At 42.1% G+C, this 27,878-nt stretch overlaps 1 protein-coding gene across 2 annotated transcripts in view; it reads left to right on the top strand.

The window, feature by feature from the left end:
- The window catches only part of TMEM178A (transmembrane protein 178A), a 49,564-nt gene extending 25,640 nt beyond the window's left edge, over positions 1 to 23,924 (top strand). For both annotated transcript variants that reach the window (XM_032352885.1, XM_032352886.1), the window contains exons 2-4: positions 10,082 to 10,195; positions 12,675 to 12,812; positions 22,910 to 23,924. In XM_032352885.1, the coding sequence (XP_032208776.1) occupies positions 10,082 to 10,195; positions 12,675 to 12,812; positions 22,910 to 23,151 (494 nt within the window). In that variant the 3' untranslated portion in view covers positions 23,152 to 23,924. The remainder of the gene's footprint in view (positions 1 to 10,081; positions 10,196 to 12,674; positions 12,813 to 22,909) is intronic.
- The last annotated feature ends 3,954 nt before the right edge of the window (positions 23,925 to 27,878 follow it).

The following is a 27,878-nucleotide window of genomic DNA, read 5'->3' as shown; positions in this document are numbered from 1 at the left end:
TTTCAACCTCCTGTGATGTTTACTCTCTCTGTGGTAGGCTGAATCTGTCAGGCTTGTCATTGAACCCTCCCTCTTTGGCCCCTAGAGTTCGTGTGTTTACAGTTCAAGGAACTCACCAGAGTCTTGCCTTTAAAGAATAGTATAGTGGTCTGTGTTTGTTCAGGTAAATAAAGGAGCAGTAGCAGCAGTAATAATAATGATAATAATAATGACGACGATGATGGAAGCTAACACTAACAGTATGATGTGTCTCATTTAATCCTCCTCTGAGATAAACAGACTACCTTTGTCTGTATATCACAGTTGAAGAAACTGATGCCCAGAGAGGTTAAGAAGCTTGCTAAGGATGCACAGCTAGTGAGTGGTGAAGCCAGGACACAAATCCAGGTTGTCTTGCTTCAGAGAGAATATGGAGTGAACAGAGAGACAGTTTCACACAAGTGAGAAGCTGATTGTCCATTACTAATAAGAAACAAGGGTAGCAGAACAGGCTAGTAGGTTGTGCAGAGAGAGTCTAAACACAAAACAACGTTCACACCTTTCAAGTACTTCCTAGATCAAGCACTTGCTCTCAGTGGCTTTCACTCTATTTGGAGTCTTATTCACCATCTGGAGCTTTCCTCTCTCTAGTACAGTGGCCACCAGTCACATGAGATTAGCGTTTGGGATGAGACTTATAGGGAAGGAGTTGTGCTGTAAGTGGAAAACACCACATTTCACAGATTTGGTATAAAAAAGGATGTAGACTGTCTCACTAATAGGGGCTACTGGCTGGCTCAGCTGGAAGAGTGTGGGACCCTTGATCACAGGGTGGTGGGTTCAAGGCCCAAGCTGGGTGTAGAGATTACTAAAAAAATAAATAGACTTAAAAAGCCCTCACTAATAATTTTCAGAATATTGATTGTATATTAAATTAAAATATAATACAATTAATCTTCTTTATTTTTGTAGCGTGGCTATTAGACAATTTAAAATTCTCTATGTGGCTTATCGATTCTCGGTATTTCTCCTGGAACGGTGCCCCTCCACTGTCTGTAATTTTTAATCTCTGTCCTCTTAATTCTGGAGACCTGGTGATGAGTTTGCCCTTAGGGCTTGACTTCAGGACTGGTTTTGGCCATTTGAGGCTTAAAAGTCAGTGTTGGGCCACTACACTCACTGTATTTGTTTCATTGATCTAAGTGAGGGCTGTTTATACCCCCTACAGGAGGCGACGAGGAAAGCATTTTCTTTTGTCTGCTTAGCCCCTGATTCCCTCTGAAATGAAATCTGAGGACAATTCGGCAGCCACGCTGCCCTGTGACCCCAGGTTGAATCTTGCCTTTCAGACCGGGAGGAGCGCAGGCAGAGCCAGGGGGAAGTTCTTTATTTTTCTGCCCACGGGCCGGTTATGGAATTCCAAGTTACCTTTGCAGTGTTCCAGGAAACAATGCAGACTGTTCACTGACCATCTCCTCTGCTGGATGAATGAAGCAAAGATTATACTGCTGTTGTCAGCAGCGGGAGCTACCTGAGATCTTAAACATCAGGGGCCCAGGAAGAAGTCACAGCCTCGGCTCTTCAGGACCTTGGGACACTCAGAGGGAGGCAGAGTTTCTGATCTATTATGAAATGACAGAGACTTAGTGATCAGGAGCCAGATTGGGGAGGCCCAGCCTCTGACATCCCAACAAAGCCGGAGAATTGAGGGAGCTGCGTGGGCTGCTGCGTTCCTTCTGGAAGGCATTTTGAATGAAGGCATTCAACTGGGACAGGGGGAGGCGGATGTGCTTAGGGTGTCGGGGTTGTCCCAAGATGATGGCCATATAGCTGTATAAGAAATGGCCACTACCTTGCCAAGATACACCCCTGGAAGGGATGGGGATAGCCCTGGGGACCAGTTGCGCTTGAGCTGGATGGCAGGGATAAATGACAGGGGTCTGGAGCCTGGGTCTGATTATGGTATGTCCTTGGATAGAGGCAAGACAGGGGCAGAGGATGGAAACCTCAGGCTTTATTGCTCTAAGTGTGCACCAGAGATTTTCTCATCTTCTGTTTGTCCACGTGTGGAAGTCAGTACATGGGCATAGCATTAAACCTATCTAATAAGCTGTTACGTGGCATTTACTATGTGCTGGGTACTTTATTTTTAAATAAATACGTAATTCTACAATAAATACAAAATTACTTTATGGGAAGTAAAACTTTGTCCTCTGAGAGTAATCAATGTAAAGAAACATAGGAAGTACATGATAGTGGAAATGGTAGGTGGACATGGCAGACATCTTCAAGGTTTTCACATGCTGCGTTACAGATGGGCAGCCGAGACCCCGGGGGCTCCAGATCGTCACACAGCGGATTTGTCCGGCAGAGGCATGAGGGTGGGTTGGAGGGTGGAGAGAGCAATGGCAAGGAGGCCAGTTGGCCAGCCATTCAGGAGTGAAATGGGGGGCGTCTTGCCCTGAGCATGAGCAGAGAGGACACCTGCGAGCCCCTGGGCAGACCGGTGTTCAGGCAGCCGTTACCTGTTGTCTGTCTCTTTCTTTGCACACTGGGTTAATCTGCGATGCACATTTAGGGTGCAGCCTGTTAGCGTGTGGCAATAGTTCTGTTATGGCGAATGGGAGCAGACGCCAAGAGATATTTCATAACCAAATGCTGACATTTGTTGAGTGCTGTGACTGGCTGCGTCCCATGCTACGTCCTTGAATGACCTCTTTCATTCCTTGCAATAACAGTAAAATATCTGCCATTCTTGTCCCTCTTTTACAGAGGAGGGAACAGAGGCTCAGAGAGGTGAAGTGATTTGCCAAAAGTCACACAGCCAGGATTCAAATCTAAGTCTGACTGCACGGCCTTTAGCTACCACACCTATTGCCTTGTCATTGACTGGTTCACAGGGACTTCTTACAGCATCTTCGGTTTCTCATGTTTTTCTCTCACTTAACCTAGCGTATGGGTTTCTGTAACTTAGCTTAGAATTCAATTCCTCACTCTGAGCACCAGAGACAATAGAAATTCACCAGACCCTAAGCCCCGTTCCTAACCTCTGTGCGACATATTTATGTCTGTTCTTCTGTGGTTTGTATCATCATTAACTTGGCTCTACTTGGCCCTTTAAGAAGCTAATTAATCACTAAATATAGATCACAACTTGTTCTTTTCAACCCTCTGCATGTTTCTTCCCCCCATTGTGTGATGCCATCTGGTGCTATGAGCTCATGCTTTTCTGTGTTCCTTTTCAGGGAGCCAGCTTCACTGCTCTCTCTACCCAGAAAGCCAGTTAATTTCAAAGTTTGCATGCACGGCTTTGAAAAAATTGGAATCGAATGCCTCCTTGTGGACTTTCACAGCATCACTCTTTCAGAGAACATCGCAGGGAACTTCTGTCTTTACCACCATCCGCGTAGATGCGTACACTGGTCGTTTCATCAAAACGACCTCATTTGTCTTTGGCGAGCTGTCAGGCAACTCCAGGTCTTTTCCTGTGTGATGTTAGTCTAGTTTCATTTTGTCAGTTTCAAGTGTATGCTGTAGGATGCCGACCTTAATAAAATACTCACCCCTTTGCATCTCTCCGACTTTTTGCTGGAGCAGCGGATCTGGTCCTTAAGAACAAGGAGATCATGCAGCTAACGCAGGCCTCTGACCTTGCTGCTGGTCCGTCCTTCACTCCTACTTCCTCTCCTAATCCTGCCTGGAGTCTCTAATCATCTTCCAAGGGACTGGAGCCCGGGAGCTGCAGACTGTTTTCTTGCCAGCTCAGCTGAGAAGCTCTGGGCTCACCACCGGGCTCCCGATGCGTGGGATCGTGGAGAACGGCTTGTTACCGTCCAGTCCGGACCTTGCCCCTCTCCACACTCCTTTCTCTCTTCTCATTTCAGAGCTCTTGGCAGTTTAAATTTAGCCTGGGAGCCTAGTGGGGAAGGAAAAGTAATTTGGCTCTGTGTGTGCGGCTTACCTCACTCCTGGCACAAGCCAGATGCCCCCGGGGAAGCAAGAGTGCATTGGCTTGCTGCCTGCCTCCTTTCTGCTGTCTTCCTCCTGAGATCATGCCTGTTCCCAGCAAGGGGCTGAGGAGTGGAGCCCTGAGAATGTCCACAGTGATTTCCCCAGCACAGAAGTTGTTCTAAGGCCAGCCCCTTGGACTCTCAGAGAATGGTTTCTCCCCATTTCCATCCATAAGCAGCTTCTGTGAGATGCAGGTGGGATGAAATCCCTGAGTCAGCCACAGAGCCAAGCCCATCTCCAAATACCGTTATTGAACGATGGGGGTAATATATGGACAGAAGCCTCGTTCAGGTATCAGCTTTATTTCCAAAAGAGCGTATGTTGTTACTAAACAAAAAAAAATGTGTTTTTCACTGCACATTGATAGTTTGCTTAATAATACAGTTCTAACCACCCACGGAATTAAGATGCACTGCTAAAACATTAGGATTTCTCATTTTCCTACATGAGTAGAATACAGAGTTTGGGTAACAACACATGTTTTAGAGCTCAGTTACTGCTTTGCACTGTGGCCTTAGGCTGGTTCCTTGACGTCTCTGAACTTCAGTTTTCTACTTACTTAATGGAGTGAATCCTACTTTTCTTTTTCTTAATCTGGTTTGTAGGGTTGTGGTGAGTATCAATTTTGTCGAAAGCTTTTTCTGCATCTTTGAGATGAGCTTGTGGTTTCTGTGCTTTATTCTATTTGTAAGGACTATTATATGAATTGATTTTCGTATGTTGAAGCAATCTTGCATTCATGACATCAGTTCCACCTGGTGCTGATGTACAATCCTTTTTATATGTTGCTGAATTCAGTTTGCTAGTGTCTGTTGAGGATTTTTGCATAGCTATTCATAAGGAATACTTTGAATTATTCTTTACTTATGATGTTTTTGGTTTTTGTATCGGGGGGTAATACTGGCCTCCTACCATGATTTGGGAATTCTATTTTTTTGAAGATTTTGTGAATGATTGTTAATTCTTTAAATATTTGGTAAAATTCACCAGTGAAGACATATGGTTTTCATATGAAAAAAAAAAGAAGTTTTCTTTTTTTCTCTTCTTGAGCTGGTTATGGTAGTTTGTGGCATTCTACAAAGTTTCCGTTTCGCCTGTATAATCTAATTTGTTGGCATTTTTTTTTTTTTTTTTTGTAGTATGCTCTTAAACTCCTTTTTCTTTCCATAAGATTATTGGTAATGTCCTCTATTTTATGCCTGATTTTAGTAACTTGAGTCTTCCCTTTCTTTATTATGGTTAGTCCAACTAAAGATTTGTCAATTTTATTTTATTTATTTATTTTTTAAGATTTTATTCATCTGAGAGAGAGAGAGAGCGCACGCACAAGTTGTGGGGAGAAACAGGGAAGAGAGGGAGAAGCAGACACCCTGCTGAGCCTGGAGCCTGATGGGCAGGTCTATCCCAGGACCTGGAGATCATGACTTGAGCCCAAGGCAGACACTTAACTGTCTGAGCCAACTGGGAGACCAAGATTTGTAAATTTGATTAATCTTAGTGCCAATTTTTGGCTTTGCTTATTTTGCTATTTTTCTATGCTTTGTTTCATTTATTTCTACTATAATTATATAATCTCTTTTCTTCTGCTTAGGATTTAATTTGCATTTCCTTTTTTAGTTTCTTAAGGTAGACAGGTTATTGATTTGACGTCTTGTTTTTTTTTTTTTTTTTTTTTAAGATTTTATTTTATTTATTTGTCATAGAGAGAGAAGTGAGAGCAAGCACAGGCAGACAGAGTGGAAGGCAGAGGCAGAGGGAGAAGCAGGCTCCCTGCCAAGCAAGGAGCCCGATGTGGGACTCGATCCCAGGACGCTGGGATCATGACCTGAGCTGAAGGCAGCCGCTTAACCAACTGAGCCACCCAGGCGTCCCTGACGTCTTGTTTTTTAACATGGGCATTTACAGCTATAAATTTTCCTCTAAGCATGTTAGCAGCATCCCATAAATTTTGGTATGTTGTGACGTTGTTTTTTGTTTTCATTAAGGTGATTTTAAATTTCTCTTGTGATTTATTTTTGGATCCATTGGTTGTTTAGGAGTGTGTTACTTAATTTCCACAAATTTGGGAATTTCTCAAATTTTCTTCTGTTATTGATTTCTAATTTCATTGTAGGATGGCCAGAAAACCTTGACTTTATATGTCATTATGACTTTAATGTGACTTTCTGTCACCTTGTGAGTTTAATAATTTTAAATTTATTGAGATTTGTGGTCTGTCCCTGGAGAATGTTCTACGTGCGCTCAAATAGAATGTGTATTTTGCTGTTGTTGGGAGGAGTGTTCTGTAGATGTCTGTTTTGTCTAATTTTAGAATGTTGTTCAAGTCTTCTGTTTCCATGTTTGTCTTCTGTCTACTTGTTCTACCAGATTGAAGGTAGGATATTTGAATCTCCAACTGTTATTGTTGAACTATTTCTTCCTCCAGTTTTTGCTTCCTAGATTTTGGGGGGTATATGGGATTTTGCATTTGTTTACAATTTTATAAATTCCCAGTGGATTGGCCTTTTTGTCATTCTAAAATGCCTTTGTCTCTAGTAAAAATTTTTGTCTTGAAGTTTATTTCGTCTGATATTAGGATAACCATTCCTAACTCTTTTGGTGATTGCATGGCATATCTTTTTCGATACTTTTATTTTCAACCTATTTGTGTCTTTGAATCTGAAGTGTGTCTTTTGTGGACATCATATAGGTGGATCATGTTGTTTTATTTATAATGCCAATCTCTGTCTTTTGATTGGGATGTTTGTTCTGTTTAGATTTAATGTAATTCCTCATCAAGGAGGACTTATGTCTTCCAGTTTGCTATGTGTTTTCTGTATGTTCCTCTACTCTCTTCCATTGGTTATCTTCTTCTGTGTTAAATAAATGTTTTCCGATAACCTTTTAAAATCCCTTTTGTTTTATTTTCTATTCTTATTTTTTTGTTATTTTCTTAGTGGTTACCCTGTGAATTATAATTAACATCTTAATTTATAACCATCTATTTTGGGTTAATACCAACTGGATTTCATTTGTATATAAAATTTTGCTGCTTTATAGCCCACTCCATGTCCTGTCCTTTGCACAGCCATTACCATACAAATTACACTGTATGTTCCTCAACACAGATTTATAATTACTGGTTAATGCTTTGTGTCTTCTAAATCAGATAGGAGAAAAAAAGTTACAGAAAACACAAACAATACATTTATACCATTTTTTATGTTTACCCATGTCATGGACTTGACAAATGTTCTTTATTTTTTCATGTGGATTCAGTTACTGTCCTTTCATTTCATTCAGACCACCTTCAGTGTTCTTTATTGGATAGGCCTAGTGACTAGAGTCTTACTCTCTCAGTTTTTGTTTAACTGGAAATGCCTTAATTTTTTCTTCATTTCTGAAGGATGACTTTGCTGCTTATAGAATTCCTTACTGATTTTCTTCCAGTGCTTTGAATATATCATCTCACTCCCTTCTGACTTACATAGTTTCTCACGAGAAACTCTTCTACTCTTTGGAGGAAGATGTGATTAGTTGCTTTTTTCTTGCTTCTTTTAAAATTTTTTCTTTGGTTTTCAGGAGTTTGATTATGATGTGTTTGGGTGTTGCTTGCTGTGAGTTTATCTTACTTGTAGTTCATCAAACTTAGATGTAAGAGGTAAGAATGTACGTTTTTCATCACATTTGGGGAGTTTTTGAAAATTATTTAATCAATTATTCTTTTTGGCCCTTTTTCTCTTTCCTTCTTTCTGGGATTCTCACTATACTTACATTGGAATGATTGATGGTGTCTCACAGATCTCTGTGACTCTGTTTATTTTCTTCACACTTTTTCCCTTATTTTCTTCAGACTGGATAATCTGAATTGACTTATCTTCAAGTTTGCTGATTATTTCTTCTGCCCCTCTAGTGGAATTTTCATTTCATCTATTATTCTTTTCAAGTTCAGAATTTCTAATTTTTTCCTTCTTCTTATACTCTCTGTCACTTTACTGATATTCTCTGGTGAGACATCATTCTCATACTTGCCTTAGTTCTTTGACTATGATTTCCTTTAGTTCTCTGAACATAGTTTAAGCAGTTGATTTAAAGTATTTGTTAGGTAAGTCCAACATCTGGGTTTCCTCAGTGATAGTTTGTACTGGCTGGCTTTTTTCCTCATGCCTGGGCCATATGTTCTTGCTTCTTTGCATGTTTTGTACTTTTCTATTGAAAACTGAGTATTTAAAATAATATTATGTAGCAACTCGGGAAATTAGATTCTTCCTCCTCCCCAGGGTCTGGTATTATTTTGTGCTGTTGCTGTTGGGTTTTTAGTGTCTTTCTTTAACTAATTCTGTAAAGTCTGTATTCTTTGTCATATGTGGTCCCTGAAGTCTCTGTTTGACTAGCTTTGTGTGAAGCTAATGGACAGAAATGTCCTTAGCTGCCTGGAGCTAATAAGTCTCAGTCTTTGCTGATGGGCTTTGTGCGTATGTTGGGCATGTCTTCAGTTCTGCCTTAGTCTTCACCCCCTGCTTACAGGAGCCCCAAGGTCACCCTGAAGACAAATATCAAGTGGAATGACAGCTTTGAAAAATACAAATGCAAGCTATTAATACATTTGCAGCATGGTATCTGCTATTGTTCTCATACCAGATTGTTTGTTCTTTGTAAGCACAGGCCTTTTCTGACTTATAAACAGCTAATTCCTATGCCTTAGACCACATAACTGTTGCCATGGGCTCATGTTGAAAAAAAACAAAGAATAAAATAAAAGAGCTTTGAACTTTGGAAGAATCTTTGCTTTCATAAGGGAAAAAAATAAAAAAGCTTCCCAAAAGCAGAGAGAGTCTTGGGCAGTATTGCTCAAAAGAGATTCAAGGACTGCTTGTCTCAGAATTACTTGGGATGTTTGTTAAAGTTCAGCTTCCTGGCCCCACTCCAGATCTTTTGATTTAGAATATCTTTGGGTGGGTCCATCCAGGAATCTACATTTTTAACTAGCTCCCCATTGATTCTTGATGTACACTACTGTGTGAGAAACTCTTTAGGGAAGATGATCCTATAGGTGCCTGCACTTCAGAGATGGGCTCATAATCCATTGAATAGTAGTTTCCCCCTCTAAAAAAAATCACTTTATTTCTATAGTTCATCAAACCCCATCAATTAGAGGTTTATTTGCATCTATGAGGTGTTAGTTTTGTTTTATTTTTTTGTTTTGTTTTGTTTTGTTTTTGTTTTTGTTGTTTTTAAGCTGCTGCCAGGGTTATCATAGGACTCAGGCTGAATCATGGGACTCAGAAGACTTCAGGGGAAAAATAAACTCATATTTATTTATGCAATTAAAGCCTGGGTTGGAAGGGAGGATGGAAGAAGGTACCACATAAAGCAATGGGTATTCTTGCCCATTTCAAAATTTTGCACCTAGGACTGGTCATGCAACCAGAAAAGATAGGGAGAGTTTTTTTTCTTTCTCTTCTCTACTTTTATTTTTATTTTTTCCCCCTCTCTACCTTTAATATTACTCTTTCTCTTGGGGACTAGAATTTAGGTCAGTAAAATTTGTGTTAAGGGAATACATCAGCTGCCCTGGGGTTAAAGATCCTGTTGAAGGTTCTCTGGTCACTGAATCACCACCTAAACCACCAATAGGAGGATTGTTTTCATGGAATTATGTCTTCTGGTTTCCAAATAACACACTTCTTAATGATCTTTTTGATGCTTCCCATTTGAGAGTTTGAGATTGGATCAAGTTCAGGCTTATGTAACTTATCTGGGTTAACTTAAAATTTTAAATTGATTTCCCCCAACTATCTGTATACTTTTGGGCCATTTCTCCTTGTGGAGTTTTGTGTTTAGTTAACACAAATTCAGTGTTGAAAAACACTTAGGAGAGTTTAGATCCTTATCAATTTTAACACATTCAAGAGTGAAGCATGATTTAAAAAATCATGTCATGTTTTAGGTGTTCACTGCTCCAACTTGCCCGTGTTACTGTGTGTCATCAAGAGATTCCTATCCCTTCCCCCATTCAACCCGGTTGAGGGACACATTACTCTGCCGTAGGTCTCCAGAATGGTGTTACGAATGCCCAGACTAGTAAATCCCATTTCTTATTTCCTTCAAGGTATTGCACAGAGATGCACGGCTATCAAGTACCACTTTTCTCAGCCAATCCGCTTACGAAACATTCCTTTCAATTTAACCAAGACAATTCAGCAAGATGAATGGCACCTGCTTCGTGAGTATTTCTGGGGAAGGGTCAGAGAGGAAATGGTGTCTTTCTGAACAAACAGTATTCCCACTAGCCCTCTCAGGTTTGAACCAAAAGATGTTGTGCTGAGCATTTGTGGGCCTATGGGCCAAATCCAACTTGGTCAGAGACTCTGAGAGTCATTTCACTACGCTCCACAACTTGTTTACAGATGGAATGTCTGAAAATCATGCCTGAGGCTTTGTGAGACAGGGCGGTGTGTGTTTCTGCTCTGGCGGCATCTGTATACAAATGGCCTCCGTACATGAATGGCCTCCTGCATCTTTTCTTTACCAGGTCATCTGGCACGGGGACCTGTTCTGCCACTAGTCTTGGTAAACCAAGGAGATTGTACCTTAGGTACGCTCAGTTTTGTTTTGTTGATACAATATTCATTTTAGCCACCATATCTACCTCAGGCCTTGGTATTTCTGCTAAAATATCTTTATGAGTGTATGTTGTAATTTTCTTAGAGGATGTCTGTCATCAGAGGATATCTCGACAATGGAAACCACTCTTTTCCACAGTCAGGAAATTGTGAAAATCTAGAAAGGATCATGCAGTGTAACACTAAAGGGGGCTGATATTTACCTGAAAATTGCTGATTCATGCTGCCTGGTGATAGGTGACTCAGGAAAGCAAAAAAACTAGAACCTAGTCAGAGGTTGACGTCATTTTCCAATGAAATAAACAGTAAGAACTTTGGGGATCTTGTTTGGTGACCAAAACCACTGCAGAAAACCAAGCAGAATCTCATTTTGTGAGGTAATATCTGCAGATCCAAACATTGTTTTGAATCTCAAACATGGACTTGGAAGTTCTTATGACACTGGTTTAGCCGTCGTCTCACGTTATACATATTAGTATTGGCAAATTTAGGACTTGGAAAGTCATTGTCTGAAATGTGGCTTATTTCTTAATGGTACGACTTCCTGAAAATTCTTTCTTGTTGGCTGATCTTTTCTAGGATTTCTCGGCAGATTTAAGCTAGACTTTTGTCTAAGTGTTCTTACACCTGAATTTTTTATGAGTGTGTTTAGAGTTCTTTGTCTTAATCAACAGTCCTGAAAGCCCTGTAGTCACTGGTTTTAAGACCAGTGAAAAAAAGATCAATGTAGGAGCCTGAGAAAGAACCTCACCTCTTTACTCGAGGAGTTTGTGGTTTGCTGTTGCCCAGCAAGGCAGTATTTGAGTGTTCTCTTGATCTTTTTTGAGGTTCAGAAAGATGCTTTTTTGAGGACAGAAAGACACTTCCAGCATTTGCTTGCATAGCTCTTTCTAAGATTGTCACATTTGTGGATGTGTACCAGGTTTCCCAGATAAGCTTAATACGCCTGGTACTAATGCAAATCCCATGTAGATTATATCTGAACCTCGCGCCTTTTAAAGGTTATAGACAATAGAACTACTACTTAAACCACAGGGAATTTAGGAAATTGAGACAACAATGGCTGACCTATGACGACATTTCCCCTGTTCAGATATGGATGTCACAAAATGACTTATTCCCTTAACATTAAACTCAGCCCCTTTAAATGATCACCGCCCTTGGCCTGAGGTGTCTACACTTCCTCTTCTAGGCAACTGGCTTTCATTTAGATGCTCTGAGCTGGAAATAAAGAAATCCCTTTGAAAGAAAGGAATGGTCCATGTGGGCCCAGAACTGTTGACTGGCCTCTGGGACAGACCATCTATGCTTGGGATCTACTGTTTTAAGAAGGATCACAGACATTTAGATAACTCAATTTTTAAATTTTTAAAAACTCATTTTTTAAAATGAGTTTTTAAACTCATTTTTAAAACTCAATTTGTTCCCCAAAGAAAAGGAAGGAAGGAAATAGAAGAAGAAGAAGAGCAGAGGTTGGGCAATCAGTGCTGCTTTAGGACAGCGAGCACAGTGAAAATATATCTGGGTCCATGTCATTGATCCGTGTCTTGGTTTTGCATCGGAGGTGGGGGAGGGGCTGGGCTTCTGTCCTAAGGATCACGATTGTGTCTTTATGACAAAGACAAATAAAATAATTGGCACCTGTGGTGCTCAGGTAAAACCCTATTTCCCAGCAGCATAGCTTGTAGGCGCTTTCTCTAAAGCCAAGCTAAGCGTAGCCCTGCAGCGGTGGTAAGCTGCATTCCCGTTGCTCTTTTAACGAAAGTGGAGATATTTCGCTCTCTGTTTCCTAAGTAACTGCTATCTATGAGCCAGGTTTACTCGGGCATTGTTCTCTGCTCTGCTGTCTGCGTGGTGCAGACGTCTCCGTGCACGCAGGGAAGGTAGACTCTGACCCCATCTATCTTCTGGTGGAAAACTTGGGGAGAGACTTCCCTAAACCACCCCAAGCCTGCAGACCCCAAGACTGCCCGTGCCACTGACTAGTGTTTGCAACGTGCGCAAAGCTCTTCATTCTCTAGTTTTCAATAACTCTGTTCTTTCTGCTTCCCATTCTGAATGTCTGTACCTCGAGAGTAGACCTGAGAAGAATCACGGCTGGCTTCCTGGGCATGGCGGTGGCCGTCCTGCTCTGCGGCTGCATCGTGGCCACGGTCAGTTTCTTCTGGGAGGAAAGCTTGACCCAACACGTGGCCGGACTCCTTTTCCTCATGACAGGTACGCAGAACACCTTAGACTCCTCTCTGGGCAGAAGGGAAGGCTGCTCTGCCTGTGGCCAGCTTTGCTCTGCTAATTTTGCTTGCCCCTGTGAGAAAAGCAGCCAGGGGTCATTGGGTTTGGTGGGTGATAGAGAATGTAAAGAAAACAACAGTGGTCCTAATGCAGACCTCGTTTCTGCAGCCCGGCCCTGGCCCTGGCCTGGACTCTTGGGGAGCATGGGCCATTGTTTATCAGGAGCGTGCCCGGAGAGAGAGTGAGCCTCAAAACCACCCCCCTGAGCTGAAAGTCAACTCCAAGTACTTCTCTTAGTGATGGTGTCTTTGGGGTCATTTTTACACACAAAACATTCATTCATTTCACTTCACAGATAGTTTCTGAGGACTCAGTATGTACCAGGCACTACTTTAAGTACTAGAGACACGATGAATAAAGGAGACAAAATCCTTCTCCATTTTCATCTAGAGGAGAAGGAGACAATAAGGTGTGATGGTAATAAAAGCTATGAGGAAAACAAACAAGGTGGAGTAGGGGGCTCAGGGGACACCTTGCTGAGGTGGCGATTTCCAGGCTGAATTAGGAAAAGCATCCGGCTTTGGGGAGTGTGCTTAGGGGTGAGCCAAGCCCTAGGGGCAGGGATGCCAAGCCCTAGAGACAGGGATGGTTGGTGTGTTTTGAGCCACAGAAAAAAGACCAACCAATGTGGCCGGAGAGCAGGGAGATGCAGACAGTGGTTTGAATTTCAATCTAAGGGTAATAATGGAAGCCGCCAGTTTTTTTTTTTTTTAAAGATTTTATTTATTTGACAGAGATCAGAAGTAGGCAGAGAGGCAGGCAGAGAGAGAGGAAGGGAAGCAGGTTCCCTGCTGAGCAGAGAGCCTGACGCGGGGCTCGATCCCAGAACCCTGAGATCATGACCTGAGCCAAAGGCAAAGGCTTTAACCCACTGAGCCACCCAGGTGCCCCCCACTTTTTTTTTTTTTTTTTAAGATTTATTTATTTTTTTGAGAGAGAGAGAGAGAGAAAATGAGCTGTGGGGGAGGGGCAGAGGGACAAGCTGACTACCTGCTGACATGGGGTTTGATCTCAGGACCTTGAGATCTTAAACTGAGCCAAAGTCAGACATTTAGCCCACTGAGCACCCAGGCACCCCAACCACTGGGAGGTTTTAAGCAGAAGAGAGACTTGATCTTAAAGCAGGGGATTGGAAGGAGGATGGTGTGTGGAGACGTGTCTGTGGTCTTTTCGATTAGCAAGTGAAGGAGTCAGGAGCTGAGCTGACAGCTAATACTAAATGTGGCGACAGGGAAGAAATCTTTTCCTTTTGCTCCTTCACAAAGGTAAAAATTAACGTATTAGTGATTAGTGAATGTCAAATGCACAGTTTCACTCAGTATCAGAGCTAATATGACTTTGGATATGCAGCCATTTTGAACAAGCCTACTTCTGCTTCTCTGGAGTTCAGTTTTCAAGTGGCCATGGCTGGGTTTGCCAGCGCGTCTCACTTAATGGCCCCTCACGCACGCCCACGTTAACTGGAGGCAGCTGTACCTGACTCTCATTGGCTGACGCCATTTTCTGTCTGCCAGTCTTTCAGGGTTGACAGGTAGGTGGCGCTTTGCTTTCTGGTCAGCCGGTCTGAGGCCTGAGGAACCCGAGTCACAGGCAGAGACCCTTCCTTCTGATGGCCATGGGTCCCTTTCTCTCCCTGTGAGTAACATGGGTCACTGTTGTAAACACGCGGACAGAGCATTCCGAAATCATATGGCCCTCGTAGAGTCTGAGCAGAAAACCGACTTAAGCTTTCCAGAATTTGGTGAATACGCTAAGACTGTAGCACGGGGAGGCCAAGATTCTAGTTCCTGACGTTTTGGAGGAGGATTTGAACCCTGAGACCAGCCACCGGATGCCTCATTTAAAACCCAAATGACTGAAAGAATGGGTCAGGGTAGCAAAGAAGCAGAGAGAGACTGTTTCTGCCCAGAAGATTCCTTTAAGCCTCTGCTGGGCCATAAGAGTCATTAAAAATCTTGTCCATCTTCTTCCCCTTCTTATTAGTTGAGTCCCCCATTTTCCTTACTCGTGTCAAAGGACTGACTGCAGGTTCACTCTCCCCCAACCCTGGAGAGGCTCACATCACGGCCCCTTGTCAGGAAAAATGAGGGGGGCTACAGACAAGAAAGCCTTAGTGATGGTTTAAAAACATACTTTAATATGGATAATGCATAAATAATTTAGAATGCTCTTAGATATAAAACAATTATTAGCAAGGAACCAAATCACTGGGCCATAAAAGCCAGGGGTAGTGAGAGCTCCCGTGAAGGTCGTGGGCCGGTCTGGTTTTAGATGAACGGAGGGTGGTTGTTGAACATGGGGTGGACACGGAGGAGAGCTAGCCGCCAGGTGGCCAGCTGCCAGCTCCGCCTTTCCCTGCTCAGCCCTCGTTTCTGATCCACACATGGACTGCAACTCCGGGCCATACTGGCTCAAGCATCCTCAGAATTTATCATCAAAACCCCTGTGCAACTGGTAAACAAAAACAAGACAAACAAAATAATAGCCACAATAAAAAAAACCCCACAACCACCAAAAACTCCCCCAAGCCCCAAAAAACCCAAACTTATCAACTTGACATTTGATGACCTGTCCTAAGGGACTAACAGACACAAACTAACGTTCTTTTGCTTTCTTTGCTTTGGTTGGCCAAGCAACATTTTAGGAATAAAGGGGAAAATCCTCTTGTAGTTCCCACCACCTGAAACATTGGGTGATTTAAATATTTTTTCTTATTCTGAATCAAATCTCACTGATGAGTTTGCCTCATTAAAAAAAAAAAAAAAAAAAAAAAAAAAGAAGGGGCACCTGGGGGGCTCAGTAGGTTAAAGCCTCTGCCTTTGGCTCAGGTCATGATCCCAGGGTCCTGGAATCAAGTCCCGCATCGGGCTCTCTGCTCAGCAGGGGGCCTGCTTCCTCCTGTCTCTCTCTCTCTCTCTCTCTCTCTCTCTCTCTGCCTGCCTCTCTGCCTACTTGTGATCTCTATCTGTCAAATAAATAAATAAAATCTTTAAAAAAAAAAAAAAAAAGAAGTTCACAACCATCATCCCATTACAGAACTTAGTTTTCTGGGCTTCCATTTACTCTCCCACCATAAGCTTGTTACGCTGCTCTACTCAGTGGTTTTCAATAATGTTGGAGAGCTGCAGGCCCTTGCCGTGGGCGGATCTGCTATGTCGTGCTCATCTGTTCCCTTACTGTTGGGCTTAGAGAGGTTTGTTTTATTTTTTTGCGGTTTCAAATACTGCCTTTACCTTTCCTTTGCAAACGCCGGATAACGACATGAATCCATTGCCCGAGATAAATTAGCTGGAGGCTGTTCACGTGCAGTAGCTGCAGAGGTGAGCAGCAAAGGGTTAAAAGAATTGATTTTAATTAAGCAGAAGTGTCTTCAGCAGCCCTTGTCAGCATCTCTCCCACAGATTTCTGATGCTAAACTTAGCTGCTTCTAATGTGCTGGCATCTCCATTCTCCGCCTGAACTTATTAGCCAAGCCTTCAATGAGGAGCGTCAGTGATGTGACAGTTTGAGATGTTAAAATGGAAACTTTGAAACAGTCTTCCTCCTTCTGCCTTATTGCTTGCAGACAGTTCTTGGTTACCCACATGTGGGCCAGCAGTGCTAGTGTTTGCCCCCTTCCTTTCCCCTGGAGCCTCACAAAGGGCCTTCCAGCAGGGCCGGCCATAGACTTCATATCCCCTAGGGGAACCAGAGGTGGCCCTTGGACTTCGTGACCTCTGAGATCACACACACACACACACACACACACACACACACACACACACGATATAGAAGAGGTACAGGCAGAGGACTGAGAGGGTAAGACACTTGCACCTCATCTGCTGTTGGCCTGTGAAAGCATTTGCCATCAACATTTGATGACGGATTGTGTTAGATTGCCATGGTGCTATAAGCCACATGATTAGAATTTTAGTTATGTATACAAAGATTTGAAAGTGTTTATTTATTCAATGTAAGCATTTTAAAGTATAATGTTTATGTGGCTGTTGCTCTTGTTTTATTATCTTTTAAAACACTGGGAATCTCAAAAATTAGTTACAGCTTGGGCCTCCCTTCACAGGGGCCTCACTCTCCACTGGATCCATTCCCCTGCCCAGGCAGGGCTGTCCATTGAGTACTGTGACAGCAGACAGAAAGGTAACAGGGCCCAGGCTGCCCAAGAAAGCTCAGGGACAGTCAACAGCCATGGTCGGTTATCCCTTCTTTTGCTTCAACACATTACCAAAAAAAAAAAAAAAAAAAAACCGAAAACCAAAAAACCAAAAAGAAACAAAAAAACAAAACTAAAAAACCAAAAGCCACTATAGTAGATATATAGAATTATCTAGGTTATCCATTGGTTATGACCTAAAACCACAGAACCTTAGTGTCTGAGTTGAAACATTGGGAGCCAGATGTGTTTTGGAATTCAGGATTTTCAAGTTTTATTTTAGAAAGGTAAATATGGTGCATAGATCTTATATTATCTAACACCCTCAGCACGGTCTAAAATCAAATCCATTAACATTTCTGCAGCAAAACATATGAATATTCACACGAAGCAGGATCAATAAGGACTATAAATAGCCTCATGTCACACCAGGTCAGGGTTTGCATTAAATAAGATTGCTGAGATCTTTCAGGGAAAGATGGGATTTTTTTTTTTTTTTTTGATTTAGTAATTGTGCATTGTGGATCTTCCATTTTACTTCTTAAAGTGTTGTCTGTTTCTTGCGCATTCATTTAGGAAAGACAACTTAGGAATGGCTTTTTGAGCAATCTGTGTGAAAGTAGCATGAGGCATTTTTGCTGGAAGAGCAAAGAGACCAGGATGATGGGCAGGCCATCTTTTGAAGGACTGAAAAAAAAAAAATCAATGTTTATGCCTTTGGGTGTTGTAGTTGTGTTATTTATCAAGCAGGCTAACTGGGATGAAGCAGCTCCCACTCCTTTCACACTGTTAAGCACATCAAAGGAGGATGGTCAGAAGAAGGGGCCCAGTTACCCTAATTACAGCTTGCCAGCTGGCCATAGGCACCTCGAGGAGTTCAGGGAAGGAAATTGGGTTGATGATCCGGGATGGTTGCATAAATTTACTTCCATTCTGATCGGAAAAAGTCCCTTCCAACCCTGTAATTCTGCAACATCCTTGTATCTTCTAATTAAGAATATTGGTGGAAAGCTTTTTAATGCATTATAAGAAAAGTAGTTGCATCCCGTGCTTTTCAGAACCAGTAACTCTTCACTCTTGAAGATGCTACGGGCAATAACCATAACCCAGCCTGGGATTCAAGCTGGGCTCAAGAGTATCTGTCCTGGTTGCAAGGGACTGCAGGAGACTCCTGGCTGGTCAGGGAGTGAGCAGAAGGGAAGGAGAGCCTAGGAGAAGAATGGAGGAGAGATGACCTCTCTCCTCATGGATCTTCATGAAGGACCATTAGATACTGAACTTTTTGAGTGCAGGGGTGGTACCTTATTTATCTTTTTGTACCCCCGCTGCATACCTTGCATGAACTGGATTGCTACGGACAAACGTGTGGCATTATCTGCGCTAACTTGCCCCCTGGGTAAGTCTTACAGGGGTAACTTGGGATGTCCCGGTCCTGAGGTCGCTAGAACTCAATGTGTTATAGAACTCAGTTTTGTTTGGCTGGTTTTGTTGACTCCCTGTGCTCAGCACTATTAGGATCCACGTGGAACTTTAGTCCAAGGGGTGTCTCTTACCTTGCCCCGAGATGCATGCTGGGAAGTGGACTGGAAACAGCACCTGGGGTTCCTGATCACATCCACATCAAACCAATCACAGCTGTGATCAACGAGGACTCATTAAACCACCTCTAAGATGATCAGACCCGGGGTGGGATGTAGTAGATGCTTGATAACTAATTGCAGAATCACTGATTAACATATAAAAATAGTAAAGTCTTGCAAAGACCCATAAAAGAAATAGAAATATACTTCATACATTGATTGCACACGCATAGGATGTTATGGGTTGCGTCATGTCCCTCCTCAAATCCCTAGGCTTGAAGTTTAAACCCTCAGTACCTCACAATGTGACTGTCTTTGGAGTCAGGGTCTTTAAAGAGGTGATTAAGGCACAATAAGATCATTAGGGTGGGCCCTAATCCTATAAAATGACCAGTGTCCTTACAAGAAGAGTCCATTTGGACACAGTTACAGAGGGAAGACATTAGAAAGAGAAGTAGAAGACCACCATCTACAAGCCAAGGAGAAAGGCCTTGGAAGAAACGAGCCCTGCCAGTAGCTTGATCTCAGACTTCTTGCCTCCAGAACTGTGAGAAAATTTCTGTTGTTTCAGCCACCTAAGGTTCTGATGCTTTGTGACGGCAGCCTAAGCAAGCACAGGAGCACTGGGAGATGTGCATATGGAGCTAAAATAGAATTTAGCAGTTTATTAAAAAAATTTTTCTTTTTTTAATTAAAAAAAAAAAAAAAAAAAAAAGGAGGGTGCCTGGGTGGCTCAGTTGGTTAAGCATCTGCCTTTGGCTCAGGTCATAATCCCAGGGTCCTGGGATCAAGTCCCACATTGGGCTACCTGCTCAGTAGGGAATCTGCTTTTCCATCTCCTCTGCCTCTCTGTCTCTCATGAATAAATAAATAAATAATCTTAAAAGCGAATGAGAGAGAATTCCTCAGTGTCAGCATAAGAATCCAGCTACAACAAAGATGTTTTCTTCATTTAAGTTACACTTGGTATCTTTGAATTGAGGATGTTTCTCCCCCCTTTTTAAAATATCTTGAGTGGGTTAGGCCTCTTTTACAAAATCTTGTTGGGCAAGTTGGAAACAAAGCTTTCTCTCCTCTCAGTATGTTTTCTAGTAATAATCAGAAACACGCCTGCCCATCCCACAAATAACAGCCATGCCGTCGCTCTGTGTGCCGACTCTGAGATGTGAGGGTCTAACACACAGGAACTCTTGCGTATGCTTTTTGGTGACTCCTTGCTTTCCTCTTTCTCAGAACTACTTCAAAAGCGTCTTGGAAGAATTAAAAACGTCACCAAAGGGCACCCCCATGACACAGTCTGTGGGAAGGGGGCGGGCGGATGGGGACGTGTTTGTGGGCTCATGGTAACCCTCCCCACCAACCTGAAGCAGAGTACATAAAGACAACAGAAAATAAGGCAGGTTTTTGTCAAGATTTGACAAGTACCCTCTTCCAAAAAGAATTTAAGTGGCACAGACATGCATATATATCACCATAAAATAAATAGAAGTGATACAAGTAAGAAAAAGGAGCAATCAGGTTTGTGAGGCAAGATGGCTCTAAGGTGAGGTCAGTAGCAAAAAGCATGACATGAAGTGCCCAACTCTTGCTCACGGTGGGCCGCTGATTAGCTTTAGGGAGTTTCAGCAGCTCTGTCAGAGACAGAAATTTCTATCAGTCACATCAAACGCAATGTCCATGAGGTCACAGATGGAAGGCACAATCATTCGTGACACCGAGGGCAGAGAAAATCATCCTTTTGGTTAAGTCCTCGGGTTAGCTGATTTCTTATAATCTTTTTCTATTCTGTGTGAACTGGTGGTGTTCTGCTGAAATTCATTTCACCAAAAACACCTTTGTGGAGCTGGAAGGGGAGAGGGTCTAACGAAATTAATGTTTAGTATAAAATCAAAGGGAGCATGTATAGTATATACACAGCTTTCTTCTTCTTTTTGGTGGAGTTTGGGTGGGGGAATGTTCTTGCTCCATGCCTTATTTTGGAATAACAGAATCACAGGAATTTAACACAGTAAGGGTTTTCAGTAACCAAGTCCTCCAATTTTCCCCCACCAAGTGAAGAAACTAAGACTCAGGTTAGGTAATTTCAGGGTCACACAGTGATTAGGAGCAGATCTGGGGACCAAAATACACATTTCCTGCCTCTCAGCTTAGTGCATTTGGACATCAAAGGATGCTTAAAATCTTAGTTTGAACTCAAGTTTTCAGAGGTCATTAAAACTACATTACTCGTAAAAAGCCTTGCTTTTAGGCATTCAGCTCTGTGCAGACAGTTGAATGCAAAACAGAGTTGTTTTCCTGTGATTGGGTCATTGTTCTATTATTATGTTTTACCTGTTGATACTCTAGAGATCAATTTTTTCTAACTGCCTTATTGTTCTATTACCAGCATTCCTTAGAAAGACCTTATCATTTATAAACATTTTCTTTGTTATGGCGCCAATGAAAACATTGATGTAAATGTAGGAACATTTGCTTTTCACAAGGTTTGAAAAAAGCAGAGGAGTATTATTTTTTGATGAGTCCATTCCTTTACGAAAGAATTATTTCCATCATGATCTTTGGAGAACTCAAAGTGATACGTTTGCCATAATAATCTAGAGCAGGAAGTCACAAGATAAGATTTTTATCCTTTTTGGGAAAACAGAATCCCTTAAGATTTTAAAAACAGAATTAGACAAAAGATGGGAAATATCGAATTATTGCAGATTGAGTGTCCTTTTAATTTGAAACATTTCTTTTCTGAACGCACATTTGGGAAAGGGTTCAAGCAATGTGCCTTTATGTAATTTGAGAGCAAGCAGAATTCTGACACTTAAAAATGGCATTAAGGTCATTTTTATTTCCTCCCAATTGCTGCCTTCTCTGAGTTTGCTTTTCTGCTAGTGTTTCTGATCCCCAGAGCTCTATCAAAAGGATCAAGGGAAATCTGTTACTTCTGGCCTTCTCTTTTGAGTCCCCAAATCTGTCTCTGTCACCTACAGAGATGTTCAATATATGCCCAAAGCAATTTCCAGCCAATAGATGCAACCTCCATTGTATGTGGGATAAACCAAAGTATGAAGAAGAGAGGCACAGGATTTGGAACAAACTGGATACTCCAATACTTCACTAGGTGTTCATTTCTGCTTTCATGACCCATCTCTGGCAAAAGCCTCATTCTGATCCCCTGGCCATCCCAAAGGAGCATCCGTAGGGGTCCACTGTGGTGGAACAGAACCACCTAAATCCTGGGAGTGTCACTTAAATACTAAAAATACTGTGTTTGGGAAATTTTTATCAGAGTTCTGATTTTAGTGTTCTGGAAGGACAGATAATTATACATACATGTGTTGGTACAAAAAACTAAATAGGTCCGCTTTCTTTATGTCATCCAAATTATCTCGTATATTCTGAATGGTTGAAGTATGTGTTCTCCTTACTCAGCTATTTTACCTCAATCCCAACATCCTGGATTTAATTTGTATCATTTAAAAGCTTTTATTTGGGGCACCTGAGTGGCTCAGTCGGTTAAGCGGCTTCTTCCAGCGAGGGTCATGATCTTGGGTTTCTGGGATTGAGCCCCATGTCGGGCTCCCTGCTCAGTGGGGAGCCTGCTTCTCCTCCTCCCTCTCCCCACCTTTTGTGCTCTCTCTCAAACAAATAAATAATGAATAAGAAAAAAAAAAAAGCTTTTATTCATTCATTGAAAAATACAATGATTTGTTGAGGCCTTAACATGTGTCATGCTCTGAACCTTAAAACATAATTTAGCACATGAGAAACACATTTAAAATATTATTTACAGGGACCATGACAAATGCTAGTGATAATGGTAGCTGAAAAGGAAAACAGACATTATATGATGCTTGCAACTATATAAAAATGTGTCAGATCAGATATAGGACAAGGGAAAAGAAGACTGTTTTATCTTAGATGTGAGTGATTCTAGAAGATCTTTTCCTTAAAGATAGAACTTTTATTTCATAGCTTTAAGAACAAAACCCAAAAATAAATTCAAATATATATCACCATCCAAGCAAGATAATCCTGCATAATTCAAGTTATCAGAATATGCTCCTGTGTTCTTTACTTGTACACCTTCCATACCTAGCGTACAGTCTGGTGCATAAAGGTTTTGCCAATGTTTATTGAACGAATTCAAGTTAATTCCAGCATGGGCATTATAGCTCCTTTACTAATTTGGAGTGACCACCTCATCAGTTGATCTGATTTTCACAAAGGCCTGTCTGGCATGTGCCTTGTAGCAGGCAACACTGTAACCAATCATTCTGTTCTCTTTCTATTATTTATAGGGATATTTTGCACCATTTCCCTCTGCACGTATGCTGCCAGCATCTCCTATGATTTGAACCGGCTCCCAAAGCTAATTTATAGCCTGCCTGATGATGTGGAACATGGCTACAGCTGGTCTATCTTTTGTGCCTGGTGTAGTTTAGGCTTTATTGTGGCAGCTGGAGGTCTCTGCATCGCTTATCCATTTATTAGCCGGACCAAGATTGCACATCTAAAGTCTGGCAGGGACTCCACGGTATGACTGTCCACACTTGAGTTCCCTGCTCAGTGGCCCATCCACAATGCAGACGGCTCCTGAGAGGAACGGAGTGGAGTTCAAGTCGGGATCCCAAGCACAAGACGGTCTTTTTACATTCCAACCTGTTGCCTGCCAGCCCTTTCTGGATGACTGATAGAAAAAAATCATGCAAAACCTCCATACCTTTCTACGGACAAGACTACTGTGGATTCAAGTGCTTTAATGACTATCTATGCTTTGACTGTGAGACGGAGGAGGCGGTGCCATGGAACATTTCTAGGTTTAGAAAAAAGAGGAAATTGCAATGGAAAAAAAAAATTTGTATGGTTGCCATTTATTTCAGAAAGTTTGTATATAACAATTACCTGAGAGTCATTTCTGTTTGCTAAAGGATTCATAACAAAGCGAGTATAATTTTCTTGTCATCGTTCCACGCTTGTTCAGTTTGAATGCGGTATCTTTGGAACTTGTCCTGAGGGTGTCTTGTTGTGTCAGCACCAAATATTCGTGCATTATTCGTGGGTGTTCTTTGTCAACAGGAAGATTCCCCTTCTGTTGCCTTATTTATTTATTTATTTATTTATTTATTTATTTATTTTCAACGGGCGTCCCTTCTCTGTCTTCGTACTGGAATCCGGATCCTAAGGGAGACAGAGCAACCGCGTAAGAGCTAATCCGTGACACTATGCAGTATTGTTCGATGTTTTACCTGTTGTTTAACCTCTGTCTCTTTCTGTTAACTGGATTTCTGCATTAAATGGCTGCCCTCTTGTTAACATGGGTGTGTCTTCTTTCAGTGGTGGGCGGATGGGCCTCCTTAGCCATGTGGACAGAGGGAAACTCTCTTGTGTTACTAAGACTCTTACGAAGTCTTACTAATTGCTTCATTTCAACTAGGTGGGTCATGAACCTACTGTTGACAAAAGATGTCATTTTCAAACTTCTTTGAAAACCTTACCTTGGTGTTCTAAGTTTTCTTCTTGCGCTTCCTTTTACCACCTGCTTGGTAATGGGCTAGTGCTAAGGATATATAGTTTCTCCTTTGTCCTTGGATCTCCTGGGGCAGTGGATTTCCATTTTGGCTGCACATTGAGAATCACCTAGTGAATTCCTCATCCACACCTGAACTGGGCCCCTCCTCAGGCCAATTGACTCGGGATGTCTGCAGCTGGACCCAGGCGTTGAGTATTTTTGAAACAACATCCTAGAAAGTTCAGATGTGCAGCTGGGACTGGGAGTCACTGCTCTGGGCCAGAGCCGCAGTAGTATCCTCCGCTGTTAATATTTATGTAGCACTTCATGTGTCCCAGTAACTGGGCTATGTTTTTGTTTTTGTTTTGTTTTGTTTTTTTTCCCAGGTATGATTTCATTTAACCTTCTGGAAAGCTCTGTGAGACAGGTACAATGATTCCATTTTCGTGATAAGAAAGCCGAGGATCAGCCTTAGGATGTTTGCTTCATTTTTTTCTCAATCCTTTCCCCATGCCAGGGTATAGGACAAAAGTTAAAATCCTTCCATTGTGTCTCCTTATCTTTAGATAGACGGGTTGGCACCAGCTAACTTCTCAGCTTTTCCTTTTTTTTTTTTTTTGAGATTTTATTTATTTATTTGACAGAGATCACAAGTAGGCAGAGAGAGAGGAGGAAGCAGGCTCCCTGCTGAGCAGAGAGCCCGATGTGGGGCTCGATCCCAGGACCCTGGGATCATGACCTGAGCCAAAAGCAGAGGCCTCAACCCACTGAGCCACCCAGGTGCCCCCCAGCTTTTCCTTTTAACTCCAACCTTGTCCTGTTCCCTACACACATGGTGTGCTGAATAGAGATGCTCTGTAGAATTAGGGAAGGTGCCACATCCAGAAGTAAGACAATTGTTTCAGATTTTAAATTCGTGAAAGATGCACTTTTCCTTTGTTATAAAAACTGATTTGGAACTTAAGAAAGGGGAACGATAATGAAATCCACCCCTTCCTGGACCCCTCCCCCACAAATAAAGCCTGACTTGTAAATGACAGTGTCCACATATTGTCACGTGAGCCTTTTCAGAGAGGTTCGGTGACTCCGGTGACCACACAAGCTCCCGAGACCCGTGGAGAGACTCCTCAGCAATCTCTCAGGTCTGTTTAATAAACCCATCCCTCAGGGTGAGATCAGAGACATATAGAAAGGGGAATTATTTTCATTTATTACTTATGTGGGAAATTCTCAAAGCAGGAGAGCTGTTTCTTTGAAGTCTTCTTTAAAGATCCCCATAGAGAATGTCAAGACTCTTCAACATTTATATTCCAACCACCAAAGCAGTGTCTGAGTGAGTGACTTTTGAAGTTTCCGAGAAGCTTCCTAGGGATTTGAGGTGAGAATGGAAGAAAGCGTCGGAGTGACAGAAGGTTGAAGGGTTCACACACCAGAAAGGTGCCCAGAAGCCAGGGGAGTTCAGTTACATTCAAACTTGGGTTGGCAAAAGCAGCCTCCCTGCCTTCCAGCCAGAGTGAGCTCAGAGCAAGGAGTGCTGTGCCCAATGTTCCTTGCTTTCTATTTACTGTCATTGAAGAGTGAGCAAATGTTGCCAAAGTCAGGCATTGTGTCCCCACCCATGGGCTTCTCCAGAAGGTGTTTTCTTCACCGGCTTATGAATGAAGGATGATGGAAACGGCCGCTCACTACTGCACGGAGCAGAGTAATTTATTGAGACAATCTGTTTGTTCTTCTTAAGTTCTCTCTGTCCCACTTCTACATGCATGCCACGCTCAGACTGTATTTCTTTGCCTCGGAGACTTTTCTACAAGGCAGAAAGCAGAGGTGGTTGAGATTGAGAAATGCAGGGGATCTAGAGGGGAGGACAGGCTCAGGACTGAGGTTGGGGACTTCGAGTGCTCAGGGGCATCCCAGAGGCTGAAAGAGAAATTCATGGCAACCATGTGATTAGCTGGGCCCCACACTCCCTAAAGGCATCAGGACCACAGAAAGGATGTCTGTATGGGGCGTCCAGGGAAACTAAAGCCCTTGGAACAATGGCCTTCTCACTGGTAGCCAGTCTGACCCTTGGAAGGCTCAAGGATATTGGCACAACTGTGCGTGAATATCCCCAACAGTGAGTGAGGGCCAATTTCCTCCCAGTCCTGCAAGATAGGGCTGGGAAGTGTATTTACAGAACACTTGGGATTATAGACTAAAGTCATGTCCATCTGTCATTGATAGACAACGTACACCAAAAAAGAGAGCTTCATTCAAAACCTGGATTAGATCATCATAAGCCCTGCAACCCCCTCCTTTTAACAATGTTGTCCTTGGTTTACTGGTAATGTTAGAACAATTGTAGCTCACTCTGAGGGAACCCTAACCCTTCTCACTGGAGTACATGGACCCTTTATAGTCCACGATGTAGGAAACTTACAGAGAATGTAATTTCTCCATAAAAGTCACTATATCTTTCAAGAAATATTTATTGAGTGTCTACTAGGGGGCCGAGCACTATTCTAGGCCCTTAGGAAACATCAATGAAAGAGAACAAAGGTTCTGGAAACAAAACACAAACAAGACACAGTTTATACCCTGGTAGTAAAATGCAATAAAGTACAAGTAAAATTCTAGTAAAATGCAGTAAAGTACAAGTAAAAATTAAAGTCACCCTTTTAAGCCCCAAATGATTTCCTAAGTCCAGGATTAAAGTGATTCAATACAGTGACTAAAATAAGTTTCTTTTGAATTATACTTTCATTGGCTGTGCATTTCACTTCATATCATTCTTAATTGAATCTATCCTCAGTTACACAAAAAGTAACGTTATTACTTGCAGGGGAGTGGCCTCTCAAAGATTTCCCATTTGAAATTTATACCTGAGAACAACTAAAGGTGGACTGTCCAGGTAGACCTCAATTACCTGAGCTAAGGAACCCAGGTTCTTGGACTTTCAAGGTTACCTGGGTTAAAGATGAAGACGAATCTGGGATCCTTGAGACTCAGAAGGCCACAAGGTCAAGGTGAGCTACCCAGGGAAGGTCACTGGCTCCATCCTTGCTCAGGCTGTTTCCACTACTGGGGACTCCCACTCCCACTCTGCCAGGCTCAGGCTGATTTTTCCTTGTGTGTCAGCTTCCATACAACCCTTCTGAAGCCTGTCTGTCGCTCGTTACACTCTGCATAGTAATCACTTATTCATCCCTACCAAGGTATAAACTGTGCCTTGTTTGTGTTGTGTTGGCAGCGCTCTGCCTAGGAACGCAGTCGGTGCTCCTAAATCTTTGCCAAATAAATGCATGAATTCAGATCACAAAGATAAACTTTCTTCTTCCCTGGACAGAAGTGACTCCCTCAGCACCAGTTGTAGGGAGCCCATCAAAAAATATATGGTAGTATAATAGGTTAAATGAAATGAGACTATAGCTTGGCAAGCAAGTAAGCCTCATTAGAATAATTAAAGGGACTATTAACCCAAACTAGCCCAGACATAACTTGAAATGTGTTATGAACTAAGTACTATGGAACATTTATTTGATGGCTCAAACAGTGTTAAGTTAGTAACCTCAATATGGTTCTACACCTCCATTTAAAGCTTTCCCATTTATGTGCAGGTATGTTTTAAATCTCTAATTAGAATTCTGAAAGAAATGCTTCAAATGTGACTTCCTTTGAATGCAAACAGCTATACTGACCAAGAGCCCTTTTTAAATTGTATTAGTTGAGTTTCTCCAGGACCCTATCCTAGGACTGGAAGGAGAGGAAATTCTTCTTGC

Source organism: Mustela erminea, chromosome 7, assembly GCF_009829155.1.
Source record: "Mustela erminea isolate mMusErm1 chromosome 7, mMusErm1.Pri, whole genome shotgun sequence".
NCBI lineage: Eukaryota > Metazoa > Chordata > Mammalia > Carnivora > Mustelidae > Mustela > Mustela erminea.
This window is presented reverse-complemented; position numbering and strand designations above follow the sequence as displayed.